The 17,057-nt window shown below is 38.5% G+C and overlaps 1 protein-coding gene across 1 annotated transcript in view; it reads left to right on the top strand.

Annotated features, from left to right (window-relative positions):
* The first annotated feature begins 4,222 nt into the window (after positions 1 to 4,222).
* GORASP2 (golgi reassembly stacking protein 2) overlaps positions 4,223 to 17,057 on the top strand; it is a 30,685-nt gene continuing 17,850 nt past the window's right edge. Inside the window, exon 1 of the mRNA XM_033112712.1 lies at positions 4,223 to 4,476. Within this exon, the coding sequence (XP_032968603.1) occupies positions 4,414 to 4,476 (63 nt within the window). The 5' untranslated portion in view covers positions 4,223 to 4,413. The remainder of the gene's footprint in view (positions 4,477 to 17,057) is intronic.

The following is a 17,057-nucleotide window of genomic DNA, read 5'->3' as shown; positions in this document are numbered from 1 at the left end:
TTCAGAATGCCGGCATTCCTGGCGGATGGTGGACTCCTGTCCAAAGGCCATCTCCCGATTCCTAGACTCGGCAGAAGGTGTTCTAGATACACAAGAAGAACAAAGAAAAGGAGGAGCTGGTCTGGCAGGTCTGAGGGCTGACACACTTCCTGGGGTCAGGTCTTTTAAGATAATGTTATCTCCAGACTCTGCAGCCTGGGGCTTTATGCATCACCAGTAAAAACTGCAAGGGAGTTGCGACACGGATTCCGGTGTCCAAGCATCTGAGGATTAAGAAATTGCTCTTTTCAGATGAGGATTCTGCTGATTAAATGGATTAACAAAGCATGTGTAGCCTTAAGGAAGGGAACAAAACAGAGTTCTTAATCATTGAGGGAGAAACAAAAAACAGCTGAATATCAGGGTAGATCAAACTGCAAACAGGCTAAGTCTAACTACCTTATTGATTCCCCGAGTTTCACCCTTACAGAAACACAGGAACATCAGCACAAATTGAGCCTATGGCTGAGGGAGAATCCCTCTCAGCTCTACAGCTTCTCATTGGTTACCTGATTGCCCACAAATTGCAGCGCTTTATTGGGCATCGCTCCAGTGTGGTAGTTCTCAAATTTTGTGTGTATCAGAATCACCTGGAAATTAATAAAGACTACTAGGACCCCGGCTCATTGAAGTAAACTAGCACTTGGACTTCTGCATTTTCACAATGTTCCCTGATGATTCTGATACTTATCCAAGCTTGAGAACCACTGCTCTAGTGCTTTTCTATTAATATTATCATTCATTCAACAACCATTCGTTAAACAACTATTCTATGCCAGCCCATTATCAGTACTACTAAGTATACAGTGGTGGACACACGGGAAAAGATATCATGGAGCTAACATTCCAATATGCAAATACATATACACTAAATGAGTCTCTTCTTGTATTTGCCAGTTCCATGTCCCCAAAGAGAACATCTGATTGGCCTAGCTTGTCACCACCGTCTTGTTTGTTTTGGGGGACTCGGGGCAGAGCTCTTCTTAATGGGCCACTTAATAGGTTATTCGTTAGTGTAGGTATTGGTGGACAGAAGGTCAGGGGTTCCCCTCTACTCCAGTCTGCTGTGGCCGGTGTTCCATGGCACACTGACCCCTCCTGAGGTTTGCCCCCTAAGCAAAACAAGCTAGGTCAGGAAGAGACCCATGGATGAGGGAGGCCCTGCTGGCTGACTATGCAGAGCGGCTATCATGCAAAGGCAGCAGGAACCAAACTTTCCCAGGGCAGTCTGGAGGCAAAAATGTTAGGCTGCACTACCGTGTTTCCCTGAAAATAAGACCTAGTCGGACAATCAGCTCTAATGTCTTTTGGAGCAAAAATTAATATAAGACCCGGTCTAATATTATAGTAAAATAAGACCCTAATATTATGTTATAATATTTTATATTATTATGTTATATTATATAAAACTCAATCTTATTTTACTATAATTTTTGCTCCAAAGGACACATTAGAGCTGATTGTCTAGCTAGGTCTTATTTTCAGGGAAACATGGTAGCTGATACGATATAAATGACCCTATCATTTACACTCATTTATGGGAACTCAGAGTTCCCAGGACACAGCAAATTGTGTCTCAGATGCTTCTTCCAGAAAAGTAGATTTCTTCTGGTTTGACGTTTTTAGCCTAGATATTTGCTCTTGCTGGGTTTTGCTTTCCTGCTGCCTGTGATGTTTCAAAATACCAACTTGCCTGCAGCAGATTTCTACTTGAATGGAGACTGACTTAGACAGTAAGCTCCCATGTCTTTCCCCTCCATCGTGTTATATTTGTTTATATTAGCTTTGACAACATTCTTGAGATTTTATTCTCTGCCCTCGAGCACATTCCCTAAAAGAGGAAAACTGGCACCATAAAAACTAGAGCAATGGTTATCACAGTTTTTTAGTCCCAAATCAGGTGAGCTTTGTACGTCACTTTCTACGAATTGCCACTAAAGAGATAACACAGGATTTGATGAGGCACAAATAGGAGCAGCAGAAGTAACTTACTAACTGATCCTGAAAAGAAAAGGCTTTGAAGCTATTCATTACACACACTCAATTCAAATCAACAAACATTACTACTATGTTCCCAACACTCAATCAGGAACTGGGGATCTAACGATGAAAAGATCCTCACTCGGAATGCAGGGACCATAAAGAGTGCAAGATAAGCCTGTGAGGATGATGATGTTACCAGAAAAGAACTATTTCAGGAACTCAGAATGAGGAGAGTCGTTCTGAATTTAGGGATACATAACTAATATTTGAAATGGGCATTAAGGGATAGTTAAAATTTTTCTAAGAAAAATGTAGGAAAGCATTCCAGATGTATGGATTAGCATAAATAAAGTCAGGAAGGTAAGAATGTAAATGGTATGTATGGGGAATAGCAGGTAGTCCAAACTCTAGGTTAACTCAACACTAAACTTTATTCACAAAACTTGTGTAAAAATTTCACAAGTTTTTCCTCCACTTGTGTGGCCAGAACACAGTACAGTTCTAAGGAAGGGCAGGCCTGCAACCTGAGTTCTGCAAACAAAAATTTTGACCACTGAACACAGCAACAGCTTATTACACTACCATGAAGAGAATTATAATTGCCAAGCAGAACAAAACATTATCATCAAATCAAGTTCTTATATTTATTCCTTTGCATTAAAAATTTGTTGAATTAGCGGCCAGGCGCTCTGCTACGTAAGTATTAGGAACACAGAGTTGACTCCACTACAGTCCCTGTCCTTGAGGAGTCTAATAACTGGAGATTTGATTCCTGTATTTATGCATTTGTTAGGCCTCCTAAAACCTGATAATGGCTTATTGACAGCACAGAAAGGTAAATACTTTTTTATATTTAAATGTTAAATACTGTATTGTTATAGAAGCAGTCGATGAGCACTACAGAATATAGAGCCAACAAAAACAAAAAATAAAACATCTCTGTCACTACCCAGAGATCACTACTGGAACCCTTGGGTCATGTCCTCCCACATCTTCCTATACATACATATGTATTAATATGTATTTTATTTACGAAAATGTTTTTGTATTGTTTAGAGACGTTCTATCTTGTAAACTATTTTTTTAGTTAATAATTTCCACTTTTCCATGTCAATAAATGCTTTTCTTCTACTACTCAGTACATATTCAAATTTCCCAAATTGAGCCAAAAAGGTCCTTTACAGCTAATTTCTCCAAATCAGCCCCCAACTCAAGACCTTACTTTGCATCTCGTGGATATGTCCTTTATATATCTTTTCATTCAGTATAGTCCCTTTCTTATTATTCTAACTTGATGAAAAGAACTGGCCAGTTGTTCTGAAGGACAGTCTAACTCGTGTGTTTGCCTGGTTGCTTTCTTGCCTGTCAGTTTACTTGTTGCTCTGTCCTCTGCTTTCCTGTAAACTGGAAGATGTAACTGAAGATGTGACCGAAACAAGTTAAACATTTTGGACTAGAATACTTCATGGGTGATAATATATACTTCATGTTGCTTCACATCAGAACACGCATATTCTGATATCTGATTGATCCACAATAGGTGATAGTCAAATTGACCCCTGGGCAATGGACATAATTGGGGGTTTTAGAGGGAATGGGACAAAAGGAGGGAACAATGGAGTAGGAAAAGTGTGAATACAACTTGGCTACCTAAAGGAAATGGGGAATCCACCAGCAGGCAGTGGACCGCCAAGGACATCCAACTGTGCTGATCTTATTCTATTAGGGAAGGTAAAAAACAAAAACATCACCCCCCCCCGCCCCCTCCGTGGGTCCTCCATGACTCTTTGGGGAAGCTGTTTTATAAAGAGAAATTCCACTTTATAAAACTGAGCTGAGCAGACGCGTCTCCAATCCACGGAGAGCCACTGTCACACTCCTCTGTACAACCTGGGACAAGACCCCGAGAATTGGGAATAAGTTCGGTGTTGTTTGCGTCGCCTCCACTCTTTTCAACAGCAGCTCTTTTCTTGCCTCTGGCCGCCAGGGGGCGCTACAACCAAGCAACCGTTCTTTCAGGCGAGCGGGAACGAATCTAGATGAATCTTGTCCAACCTAGGACCCCGTAGCAAGGTGCCGAAGCCGGATGAACCGTATTTCTGCTCTCTCGCGAGCAAGAGTGGGCCCCTCCCCGCTATCCTCCTCCGCCCCTTCCACCCCACCGGCGCATGCTCAGGCCCCTCCCAGTGGCTCGCGGCAGGTGGCGCTGTCTGCGGCGTCGCAGCGGCCCTGGCAGCGGCGGAGACGATCTCCCGGCGGGCAGTGCGGCCCGGCTCTCCGGCGGCAGCGAGTGCCACGTCCCAAGTGCTACGCGGAGGAGCGGAGCAGGCGGTACGCGGGGGGCGGGGAGCTGCGCGGAGCCCGGTTCGGCCACACTGATCGCCCGCCGCCATGGGCTCTTCGCAGAGCGTCGAGATCCCAGGCGGGGGCACGGAAGGCTACCACGTCCTGCGGGTAAGAGCTCCGACGGCGACCCGAGAACGGTGGAGTGGAGGCGGTGCTTGGCCGCCGGGAGGCGGAGGCCCCGACGGGCCCTTTCCCGAGGCTGCCAGGCCTGACCCCGCGAGGGAGCGGCGACCGTGGTCGCTGCTTTGGTCGAGACCGGCTCAGGAGGCCGCTTGGATCCCCGCTCCCAGGGTGGCCTCGGGCCCCGGGGTTCCCCGCTTTGGGAGGACGGGCTGGAGCCGGAGACGGCATCCCGCGACTTCGCCGGGGGGCTGCCCAGGCAAGAGAGCGACATCCTTGGCTGCTTTTTTCCCCTCGCGATGTTCTCCGCCCGGTTCCCCTTAATTCTTAGCTTCCAAAGTTAGGAAAGGTTTGGGGACAAAGTCTGCAAAGAAGTGATGGTGAAGGTATCCTTTGAGTTTTCCGAGTAGAGGAAGCCTGGAACCTGCAGACAAGAGGCCGGGGGATGCGACGGCAGGTGGTCGGTCATTCACCTGGGCGCTGTCTGAGTGTCCGGAAAGGCCAATTAGGCAAACAAAACGCAGTGGCCTTCAAGTAGGTTTGACGGACTTAACATTTACTGGAATGGGACAGTTTCTCCTCTCGTGTAGCTCCTAACCTTTCAAATCCTCCTCTTCAACATTTCCTGGTGGGGGGGCAACTTCCGTTCTGTTCTAAAAGTATTCAGGGTGTGGTGGGGATTAAGGTCTAGAGCCACAGTGATAAAAAGAGGTAATGGAGGAGAATGTGTAAAAAATATCCAGATAAATAAAGGAAAAGAACCTCAGGCATCAGGATGCTGAGAAACACAGTATTTCAAAAGGCGTTAGCTAAGTCCCTGCGTATGGACAGCCTGGGTTGAACAAAACGTAGTCCTTCCCTCATGGAACTAGGAGTCTTTAAAAGTAGCATTGATGGTTGTGTGCTGTGACACCTACGTGTGCGGCAACATGATTTACTGTCAACAGAGTGGCCCCAATCTTGAGTGCCATTTCAGAATGTAATAGAGTGTCACTAGATACTAGCTTCTCACGGGCAAGAGCATTTTCACTGAAAGGGCGAAAGTGCACTTCGTGGTGCTACAATCATTTATTTTCGCCTTAGGTCCCAATGTTTTAGGTGAGACAAGCTCTTAAACTAAATTACCCAGATAGCTGTGCAATAGGGCTGTGATCGATCACCTTTTGGATCTTCAGGATTATCATGTCTAGTTGCCTCTCGATTAAACCTCCCTCTTGAAGCCACACTCTTGGCTGGAAAGGATGACTCTCCGGGAAAATAAAGGGAATCTATAAATCGTATTACCTTCCTAGTTCCTTCAGCTAAGACAGCCCCCAAGTACCACACTGATGGGGGAAATGGAAAAAGTGTCAGATCCCAGATGTGAAGTGAAAGTGGCAGTACTTTTCTCTCTCTTACCATGTTTCCCTGAAAATAAGACCTAGCCGGACAGTCAGCTCGAATGCCTCTTTTGGAGTAAAAATTAGTACAAGAGCCAGTGTTATGTTATATAAGACCCAGTCTTATATTATAGTAAAATGAGACCTGGTCTTACATTAATTTTTGCTCCAAAAAACTTATTGGAGCTGATTGTCTGGCTAGGTCTTATTTTCGGGAAAATATGGTATCTGGTTTGATTTTTGAGTTCTGTGCTCTGGGGTATGTTACCCAGGATTACCAGTTGATTCTTACAGTGACTGATTTTGGCCATAAATCCTTGGGGATTCATGATATTTTTGTAATACATGCACTTAGTAAAACAGTGTTAATGAGTTTAAAAAGTCTTCTAGAAAGCTGTACACATCAAAAGGATTCCAATTCAGTGACTTCTGTTAATGACTACATTTGCAGTTAGGTAACAAGCTAAAGTGTATTTTCTTTTCATAGGTGCACCTCAGTAAATCAGCGCTTATATTAATACATAATCTGATTTTTAGAAGCACTAGGGACAGCCTTACTTTCCAGTTTGCGTCTGGAGCATAAATATAGCAAAAGATGAATTCTTTTGTTTGACTTTTATTAGATAGAGCTTTAAAATAGTATTGATCATCTAGTTTAGGAGAATTTTTAAACTGTATCTGAGTTTCTAACCCACTCTGCCCCCATTCTGTAATTGGTTTTGTCTTTGTTCTTAAAGAAGGAAGTACATATTAAATCTCAATAGATAAAAATATCTTCCTTTCATTTATTATTACCTAAATGTACAGCGGTGTCTTCTACTGCTGGCTTACTGAGTTTGTAAACCAGAGTAAATATGACAGGATAACATTGGAATAAAATCACCCATGTTTAACCTTCTAGAATGATTTCATTAGAAGTTTATTTTCTTTAATAATTCCCTGGCCATTTCCTTGTCAGTAATGAAAACTTGTATGACTGGGTTTTGAAATACCAAGTATAGTGACTACCATATTCACTGCTGTTTTATTATTGTTATTTCAAAGTCCCTACAATTCAGATAGGTTGCACTTGACATTTTTTTCCATTTTTCCATATCCATTGTTAGAGTCTGCTTAAAAAAAAAATCTTTAGGGACAACCTTGAAATGGTTCCAGATTTTCTGCTATGAGCATTGTGCTTTCCCTTTTATGTTTTATGTGTTTATGTATTACTGCACATTTTTAATTTTGTGATCATTTTCTATACCCAATTTCCCACTCAGGAAATAACCACCATCGATAGTTTCTTATGTATCCTTTCAAAAATGTTTTATGCATATAAAATAATCTACCCTCCTGTCTTTCACTCTCTTGTTTGTTTCTTTCCTTTTGTAACTATTGAGATCAGATGATACATAGTGTTACACACCTTGGTCTTCTCCTTTGATAACCCATCTTGGCAGTCTTTCCATAGCAGCACATAGCTCTTTCCATAGCAGCACATAGCGCTCTGCCTCTTGTTTCACTTTGCTTCCATAGTAGACTGTTGTACCATAGTTTGGTTAAGCAGCACCTCCTGGCGTTGGACATTTAATTTTTCTAATATTGCTGTTACAAGTACATTTCTACAATCTTACATCCCACGTTTTGTTTTCACTTAAAATACACATTTTTCCCCAAATTATTGAATTTCAATTTTGTCTATTTATATAAATATTGATCTTTAGTAAATTGTTTTCTGATTATCAGCACGTGTTCATTAGAGATCATTTGGATAAATTCAAAAAGTATAACAAAGAATCAAAATTACCTGAAATCCTACCAAGTAAAGGTATTACTGTTGAAGTATTTTTCCTGGTGTTTTCCTGTGCCTAACATTGCCCCTTAGCCATGTTTCACAAAGATTTTGAATGATATGACATATTCAAGTTCAGTATGGTCAAAAGTTATCTTAAGATGTTAGCTTTATGACCTAAATATGTAGTAGCTGAGGAATTGTTAAATAAATCCGCACCTAACTACAGATTCGAATATTCTGCATTCAGTGAAAATTGTGTTTCAAAACACTCTGTGGACGTAATTATGCTTCTCCGTGTATGTCCATGTATGTTTGAGTGCCCAGGAAAATAAAATGGAAAGGTAATAAGCCAGGATATTAGACAGATTATTGGTGGGTGGTGGCATATTTATATTCCTTTTAAACTTGAATGTATTTTCTAAGATTTCTACAGTGATCATGAAAATTTATATAGTCACAAAAATATAGTTCAAAGAGTTATTTCTAAAAGTGGACTCCTAATGGAAGATTTTTTAATTTGTTAAGAAGTCTTTTGAAAATAACGTATTTTAGACGCCCTTTTGCAGTGGGTCCACGTCCATATTCACCATGAGTACCACTTTTATTCCCGTTCCGTAATTCTAACATAGACAGGAAAAATGTTATTCAAGGCTTCTAGTTTTGTTAGCAGCTACTGTGAGTTGCTACAGTTCAAGTATGTCAAATACAGAATTCTTGCCTAGATTTTCCACTAATTATCAAGTGAGTCCAACAGGGCCATTTTCAAAATTATATTTTTGGAGTTTCCTCCTGGACGCCCACTATGAGATCTATTTCTAAATTAAAGTATTCAAATTAATTCCATTGTACACTTAATACTTTTTGAGATGGGGATGTCTGAGGATATTCTGAAACCAGTGTTTGTACCAATCTGGGGACATGGAAAATGTCATGTTCACTATTTTTTATAATTTCCTCCAACAAAGGTTTTGAGGTGATAGATTTTTGTGGGAAAGGACATTGAGATGAAATGTGTCTCCAGTGTGATAACAGGCTTTTATCTCCTGAGCCATTTGCTGCAGACTGGGCAGTATTAGTTACTCTCCTTACAGGAGAAAGTGACAGTGAATGGAATTATTTCCATAGAAAACAGAATACCTAGACCGTATCTCCTAGTATGTATATCTGCTCTTTAAATGATGCTTCACTAATCTACATGAAATCCTGCAGGATTTCAGCTTAGTATTTATTTTGAGAAAGTGGATTCCCAATATTTGACAGTCATATTTTTTATCCTACTAACATAGTGTTTCTCAAACTTTTAAAACTCATGCTTCCATTTGAAAAACACAAAAATTTCACTACCACCCCCTTCTCTTCTCACTCATTTTGAAAACAATGGGTGAAAAGAAAACGGGGTTTTTTATGTGTTTTTCCAAATAAAAACTTATAATTGACAAAGCTTTATAAATGCCACCTAAAGATTCTGACCTGCTCCCCAAATTAATCCCTTCTAATAAAAGGCTGTGGAGTTTAATAAACATCCTTGAAATTGCTTTTAAATGTAGGAGTCAGAATATTTCAGTTTATTAACACCATAGAATACAAAGTATGTGAACCTTAGGACACTTTTAGGAATTGTAAGTATCATCAGAAATAAACGTTTCCTGATATGTTATAAATAGGCCTTGAACAAATACAAACTTTCATATTTTTGTGACGAAGTGTGTTTTACTGTATGGAGTGTCGTCTTCAGTCTCCTTATTTGGGGGGACCAGCTGTCGGTATGGTTTCTGTCGCTGGTCCCTTAGTAGTGTGCGCAGCACTAGTGCGAGTGCCTCGTGGGTCAGATGGTGACAGGGTTTTAAAAATAATTCCCCTGAAATTTTCATAGGAATTGAACTTCAAATAACCACTAACATCAGTACATTCATTTTGCTGGTTTTAATATTCTACTAAAAGGATTATATTATTTTGATTCACTAATAAAATATTAGTTAACCTAAACTAGCAAACACTTATTCATAAAGGTTTGATATGTCCTTGGAATCTGATTATAGATTGCTTTGGGAGGTGGGATTGACTATCAAGTAATATGGTTTTTTTTATTCCCCCCCCCCCCACCGAACAACATATTATGCAGAACCAAAGTAGTTACTTTGAGGGACTGTACACATCCCTCTTGGCACTGCAAATAATTGACGGCAGCATGAAGAGAATGATGCTGGGGTTTTTTGTTTGTTTCTTTAAAGCACCAATGAGAGATCATTCAGGCACGTTATCAGCAATAAGGAACTTCGTCAACTTGCCGGCATGAATATATTGAGAGACTATCAGACCACCACAGACCACTTTGGGATCACTGGATTCTAGTCTCAGCTCCATCCCTTCATTGTGTTTCCTTGGACAAACCTTTGAACTTCATTCTTTTTTATCGAAAAGTGGGGATAATAATAGTGCCGCCTCCACCTTTTTTACTAAAACCCATATTAGATACTACATATCAAATGTTTTGGAAAAAGTTGAGCACATTAACTTTCTTTATTTAAACTGCTGCCCACCTCATTGCTTATCCTGAGGAATAAATGAGATATTGCATGTAAAGCACGTAGCATAGGATCTGGAATGTGATAAAAATTCAATAAAGATTAGCTGATACCTTCATTATTAGTATTTGTATTATTGTGTCATCCATTAAAAACCACTATCATAGTGGCAATACTAGTTACAATATACTTGTAAACATTTTAAGAGTATTTCCATTTAATCCATCATTCAGTAGCTACTTTTTGTCCATGTGCTTAACCCTGTACTTTGCTGCTGTTTAAAACATAAGTTTTGGATCAGCTCTGACCCATTCATTTTATAAACGTGCCTGCTAATTTTTAAGGATCCTCATTTTTAAGGAAATCTTATGTCTTTTTTAAAAAGTAATACTATTGTTCTTTTTTTCATTGCTTTGCCACAGTGTGACTAAACACCTAAATTAAAATGACTAATAAAAGAGTCTATGTTATTAAAATGATCTTGTTGGGTTTGATCTGCACCATAGAATCTATAGATAGCTTAGCAACAGTTAGACTCACTTCATGGTGAATCGTTAAATCTTAGGGACTATCTAGTCAGCCTCCTCACTTTACAGCTAACGAAAAGGAGCACAGAGATTATTGCCCAAGGTTACCCAGCAAGTTTTCTTTCCCTAAGAAACAAATACCTAAGTTGGTATTTGAAGAGTATAAAATGAGGTGACAGGTTGTCAAAGTCTTTGCTTCTTTTGGAGCAGACTTCAGTTTCTTTCAACATTGATTTACTAATACACAAATCTTTTTCTAGGAAGCTACTATGTAATGATGGGTTTTTATTTCCTTCTAGTTACCATTAAAATTTTATTTCAAATTGCTTCATATGTTACAAGTTACATCATATGTTCAGTGTCAGGAGAACATGCTCTTTTGAGTTATTTTGGTAGAACATGTGAGGAGAATGTTTTAGCAGGTGAGACTTGAATTCTTCTAGTTTACTGCATAATTATTTACCACATATTTGTGGTCAAGTCCCAGATAGGAAACTGGACCCTTTTAGATGTAGAAGAGCTCCCCCACTCCAAAAGTGTGTTTCTTATCTCTGCAGGATTTAGAATTTATTTTATTACATCACATTCCCAAATCTTTTCCATTGTTTCAATCACCTAAACACACTCATATAACACAAGGCTTTATGTGTATATTTAAAATGAGTCCTTTAGGTGTTACTTGTATTGAATTTTGTAGTCTTATTTAAGATCTCTGCTGTTTTAAAAGCATTACAAAAGTGAGAGTGTTAATATTAAACTGAGAGCTAGAAGAGATGATGGTGTAGACAGAAAGTCAAAGGGACATTATCTATCTTTTATGGGTGAAGAAGGAATTGGTAGTGCAATAGTTGAGAGGAGAGAATTCCATTGAGTCAATTTTATGGAAACATCTCCATGGTCAGAAAACTTAAGGAAGATAATTCACATACCAGCCAGAAACTTGGATAAGTTTATCTTTGTATATCAATTTATAAAATACCTAGTCTGGCGATATCCTGTGTTCTGAAAGAAAGCTTGTGGTCTCCTTTGTTGTTACTTTAAGGTAGCAGTTCTGTATTCCTCAGCTGGAAGTACACAAGTAAATGGACCAATGCAACTGGGAAAATGCCTTCTTCCCTGCCTCCCCCCACTCCACCCAAACTTCTTTCTTTCCACCCTGCTGTCCCTCTCTCCCCTAAGTCAAGATATAAAAGAGAGAGAAGGGTTCATGGGAAATGGCCCAAACCTAGTATACAGTGCTACTGTACTTTTAATCCCAGAAGAGATGGATGCTTCACTGTTTCGAAAACAACCAATATAGAACTATTAGGTCTGCGCACAAAGAAAATTTCAGGCTAAATCTGGTAAAACTTTCTAATGATCCAGAATCAGGTGAGGGAAAAGTCAAGAGTTTAATTACTCTTATTACCTGAAATTTGAATGGACAAAACAGTTAATGGTATCTTACAGGGCATTTTTTTCAAACTTTGTTACAGCTCAAAGTAAACATATATTTGCATTGCAACTGGTATGTACTACTACATTTCATGAAAAATACCCTTATTAAGACATGAATTTTTTATATTTGTCTATTCTGATTTTTTTCTATTTTGACATTGGTCTATTCTATCATAATCCACTAAATTGATTATTTCAGAACCCACTGAAACTTCCCACAGTAGTTGAATGACTCCACTTTGGGGATTAATTTATGTATAGTTAGTAATTCAAACTTCTAATCATTGGTGCTTCTAATCATTGGTGCTAATTTCTTATGTAATGGGGGTGCATGCCCTTTCACTGTGCAGTTTCTATCATGAATTCATGTTTTGCTTCTTGAGGAGTAAAAAATGTCTAGCAAGTTTCATCTTGCTGTTTTTTCAAGAGTGCTTATGAAAGAATTATTTCTTTCATGTTGTGATTTTTATTTTGGTAAGATAACTTCAAAATGTAAAATTTGAACTCTTGTGTCAGTAACTGTGTTCAAAATTTCATCTACCTGCTCATGATTTGGTAACATTTCTTTTTGTAATTATCATTTATTTTTGTAAGCATCATTGCTCTTAGTATTTTCAGCTGTTTCATTATGTTTCTTAATTGTTCAAAGTAAATCAGATGGCCTGAGGAAAATTGGAAAAAGTACAATTTCAACATGCTTGTTAGAACTCTCAGGGAAAGGGTTTGCAAAGAATCAAAAAAAATTTTTTAATGGAGTGTTTACTGCTTTAAATATCAAAACTGTGTTATATGAAAATCCATTTTAAAAATGTATTGTGTGCTTCTCCAGCATCATAGGTAAGTTCTGAATATATTTTTAACCTCTTCATGTCTTAATTGTTATGATGACTGTCAATTAATGTGCCATATTGGAATACAAATCACATAGTTGTCACCTAGACCTGTGCTATCCAGCATGGTAGCCTCTAGCCACATATGGCTATTTAAACTTAGATGTCAATTATTAAAATTAAATGAAATTAAAAGTTCTGTTCCTCAGTCACATAAGCCACATTTCAAATGCTTCATAGTCACGTGTGGCTAGTGGTTACTGTTTTGGACAGCACACATGCAGAAGATTTCCATCATCACAAAGAGTTCCATAAATAGTGGCAAAGACTTTTTTCAATTTTTGTATTCCCTACAACAAGACAATCACAATTACACTTTTTATATAAGTACACAGTAAGTACTCACTAGGTGGAATTTGGTAAGTGGCTCAAGACTATTGCTTTTTTCTTTGGATTTTTGACACTTTTATTTTTTCTTTTCTGCTAGCTATCTTTTTCTTTTTTTCCATTTTTCTTATAATTAATGGCAGTAGCATCTATTTCCTCTTTCAGTTCTTTTGGCTGTTACTCTGCCTCTTGGTGGCTTGGAAATCAGATAGTCAAACTATGTAAAATAAATGTGAATAGAATCTAAGAGTGATCTTCAAGTTTTCTTGTGAAAAAGAATGATTGTAAGGTATATAAATATCTAATCATTACGTCATATACCTGATACTAATATAATGTTGTATGTCAACTGTAATTGAAAAATATAAAAAAAGAATGAGCAAGTAAGTTTACTTTGTGACTTTTACATTGCCTGCTCGGAGTCCTTTTAGACTTACTTGTTGGTTTTCAAATTGTGTTCCTTATAGGTGAGGTGTTGGGTATGTTCTTAAATTGTAGTAATTTCATTTCTACTTTTTGGATAGAGGGAACATGTCTTAAAACGTTTTACATTAAAATGCACATAAGTGTACAGCTTAATGCATTTTCACAAACAACACACTTGTGTAACCAGCATCCCATCTCCTTCCATTCACACCCCAGATATTCCTCAGCCCCCCCAGAATGAATACTGTCTGATTTCTAACGGCATAGATTAGTTTGGCCTGTTCTTACACTTTATATACATGGAAGCATGTGATATATACTCATTTGTGTTTGGCTTCTTTTGCTTAAGAGATTTTTATTGCTTGTGAGATTTACCCATGTTGTGTATTGCAGTCGATCTGTCATTAATATATCTTATGTCATTGAGAGCATATATGAAAATTTATGTTGATGAACATTATGTAGTTTTTAGTTTGGGGCTATTACAAATAGTGCCACTAAACATTCCACTGTGTACATCGTGGAGAACATGTAGACCCATTTCTGTTGGATATACTAACGAACAGAATATTTGGTCAAAGGCGTGCATATTTCAACATTAATAGATATTACCAAAAAGTTTACTAATTTACATTCCCACCAGCAGGTTTCTGATTGTTTCGTATCCTCATTAACAGTATTTTCCATCTTTTTCATTTTGGCCATTCTGATAGGTGTGCAGTGGTATTGCAGTGTGGTTTCAATTTTCGTTTCTTTGATAATTATTGAAGTTGAGCACATTTTCATATTTATTGGCCACTTCAGTATCCCCTTTTGTTTAGTATCTGCTTAAATCTTTTCCACATTTCTCTATTAGGTTATCCTTTTTTAGCAGTTTTATTGAGATTTAATTTACATACCACTAAATCTAACCTTTTAAAGTATACAGTTCAATGACTTTTTAGTATATTATTAACAGAGTTGTGCAACCTTCACCAGTATCTAATTCCAAAACCTTTTTTTCATCCCAGAAAGAAACTCTGTACTCATTAGCAGCTACTCCCCATTCCCCCAGCCCAGACCCTGGCAACTACTAATCTTTCTATTTCTATGGATTTGCCTTTTCTGAACATTTAAAATGGAATCATACAATATGTGGTCTTTGTGACTGGCTTCTTTCACTTATTAAAATGTTTTTCAAGGTTCATGCATGTTGTAACATGTTTCAGTACTTCATTTATTTTATTACCAAATGATATTCTGTTCTGTGGGTGTACCCCGTTTTGTTTAACCATTCATCGTCTGAGGAACATCAGCCGAGTTTCCATTTTTGGCTATTACGAGTAATGCAGCTGTGAAATCTGTGTATACAAGTTTTTATGTGGACGTGTTTTTATTTCTCTTGGTTATATAACCTAGGAGTGGAGTTGCTGGGTCATATGATAACTGTGTTTAACATTTTGAGAATCTGCCAAACTCTTTTCCACAGCAGCTCCAACATTTTACATTCCCATCATCAATGTATGAGGGTTCCAGTTTCTCCACATTCTTGCCACCCTGTTACTATCTTTTTTTTTTTTTTTTTTTTTTTAAAGATTTTATTGTGGAAGGGGAACAGGACTTTATTGGGGAACAGTGTGTACTTCCGGGACTTTTTTCCAAGTCAAGTTGTTGTCCTTTCAGTCTTAGTTGTGGAGGGCGCAGCTCAGCTCCAGCTCCCGTTGTTAGTTATAGGGGGCACAGCCCACCATCCCTTGCCGGAGTCGAGGAGTCGAACCGGCAACCTTGCGGTTGAGAGCCCGCGCTCCAACCAACTGAGCTATCTGGCCACCTGGGAGCTGAGCGGCAGCTCATTGACTTCAGTCTAGTTGCAGAGTGCGCAGCTCGCTGGCCCATGTGGGAATCGAACCGGCAGCCTCATTGCCCAGAGCTAGTGCTCTAACCAACTGAGCCACCTGTCCACCACTGTTACTATCTTTTTTTGTGTTAGCTGTTCTTGTAGATACGAAGTGGCATCTCATTGTGGTTTTACTGTCTATCTTAATGATTTGCAGTATTCTAAATTTGTTCTGAATACAGTTTCTTTGTTGAATAGGTATTGTACTTTTTCACTCTCTTGTCTTTTGATGAGCAGAAGTTTGTAGTTTTAGTATAGTTTATCTTATCATTTTTTAAGTTTATGGTTAGTACTTTTTGTGTCCTGTTTTAGAAGTCTTTTCATACTTGAAGATCTCAAAGATATTCTGTGTTTTCCTCTGTAAGTTTTATTTTGCCTGATATTTAGACCTGCAATCGATCTAGAATTGATTTTTGAGAGACAACACTTTAAACAATGATTTCTCTCCTCCTCCTAGCTGGCTAATATTTTAGGTCCTTTTTTTTAGGAGTAAGAGATAGTTAATACATAGTTAGAAAAATAATGCAGTGTTCAGGAATAAGATGGTTATAACGATTTGCCCTCAGGTGGTGATTGCAGAGTTAGGAAGATGAGCTTAAGATTTATAGGACTCTTATCATATGTCAGAGACTTAGCTAAGCATTTCATAAACTTAAACTCGTTCAGTCTCTACTGTATTCTTGTCAAGTAGATAACATTATCCCTTACAGATGAAAAAACTGAAACCCAGAAAGGTCAGAAAACTTTCCCAAGCTCACACTGCTAATAAGTAGGCAAAACCATGACGCAAAACCAAGTAACTCTAGCTCTAAAATTCTATCTTTTCACTGAACATTTTTTCAAAATCTTGTAAAGTCTTAATTATTAAACTTTCTGTCTTAACCTGTTCATCTTAAATTGCTATACTATTTGGCCCAATAATAAATGTTAAGTAGCCTATGTAGCCAGGTGCACGTGTGTGTGTGTGTGTGTGTGTGTGTGTGTGTGTGTGTTTTAAGATGGTTTAAAGGAAGCAAACGATGAAGCAACAATCCAGAGATCTCATAGGGGACAGAAAGTATTGAAGTGGTAATCTGATGCTTGAGAGATTAGGTGCCTGAGAGATTCTTGTCAGTGGATTATATTGCTCGAGAAACTTACCTGTGTGATGTTTAATTTGCTGTGTTGTAGGTCTTATTTTCCATACTATGAAATGTAGAAAATTTCCTTTTAAGTGTGTGAGGGTCAAAGGAAGCATTTCCCTAGGGCTCCCTCTACTGGTTTCCTAACAGAAATGAAGAGACCTAATTGCTAGAATTGTGCTGATACTAAGGATATAAATACATTTAGGAAAGAAATTAATTTCAAGGTCCATTAGAAACAGAAGATTGATGTTTGTAGCAAATGACAATGGAAAAATAGGATT

Source organism: Rhinolophus ferrumequinum, chromosome 8 (genome assembly GCF_004115265.2).
Source record: "Rhinolophus ferrumequinum isolate MPI-CBG mRhiFer1 chromosome 8, mRhiFer1_v1.p, whole genome shotgun sequence".
Lineage (NCBI taxonomy): Eukaryota > Metazoa > Chordata > Mammalia > Chiroptera > Rhinolophidae > Rhinolophus > Rhinolophus ferrumequinum.
The sequence above is the reverse complement of the archived record's forward strand: the minus strand, read 5'-3'. Positions and strand labels throughout refer to the sequence as shown.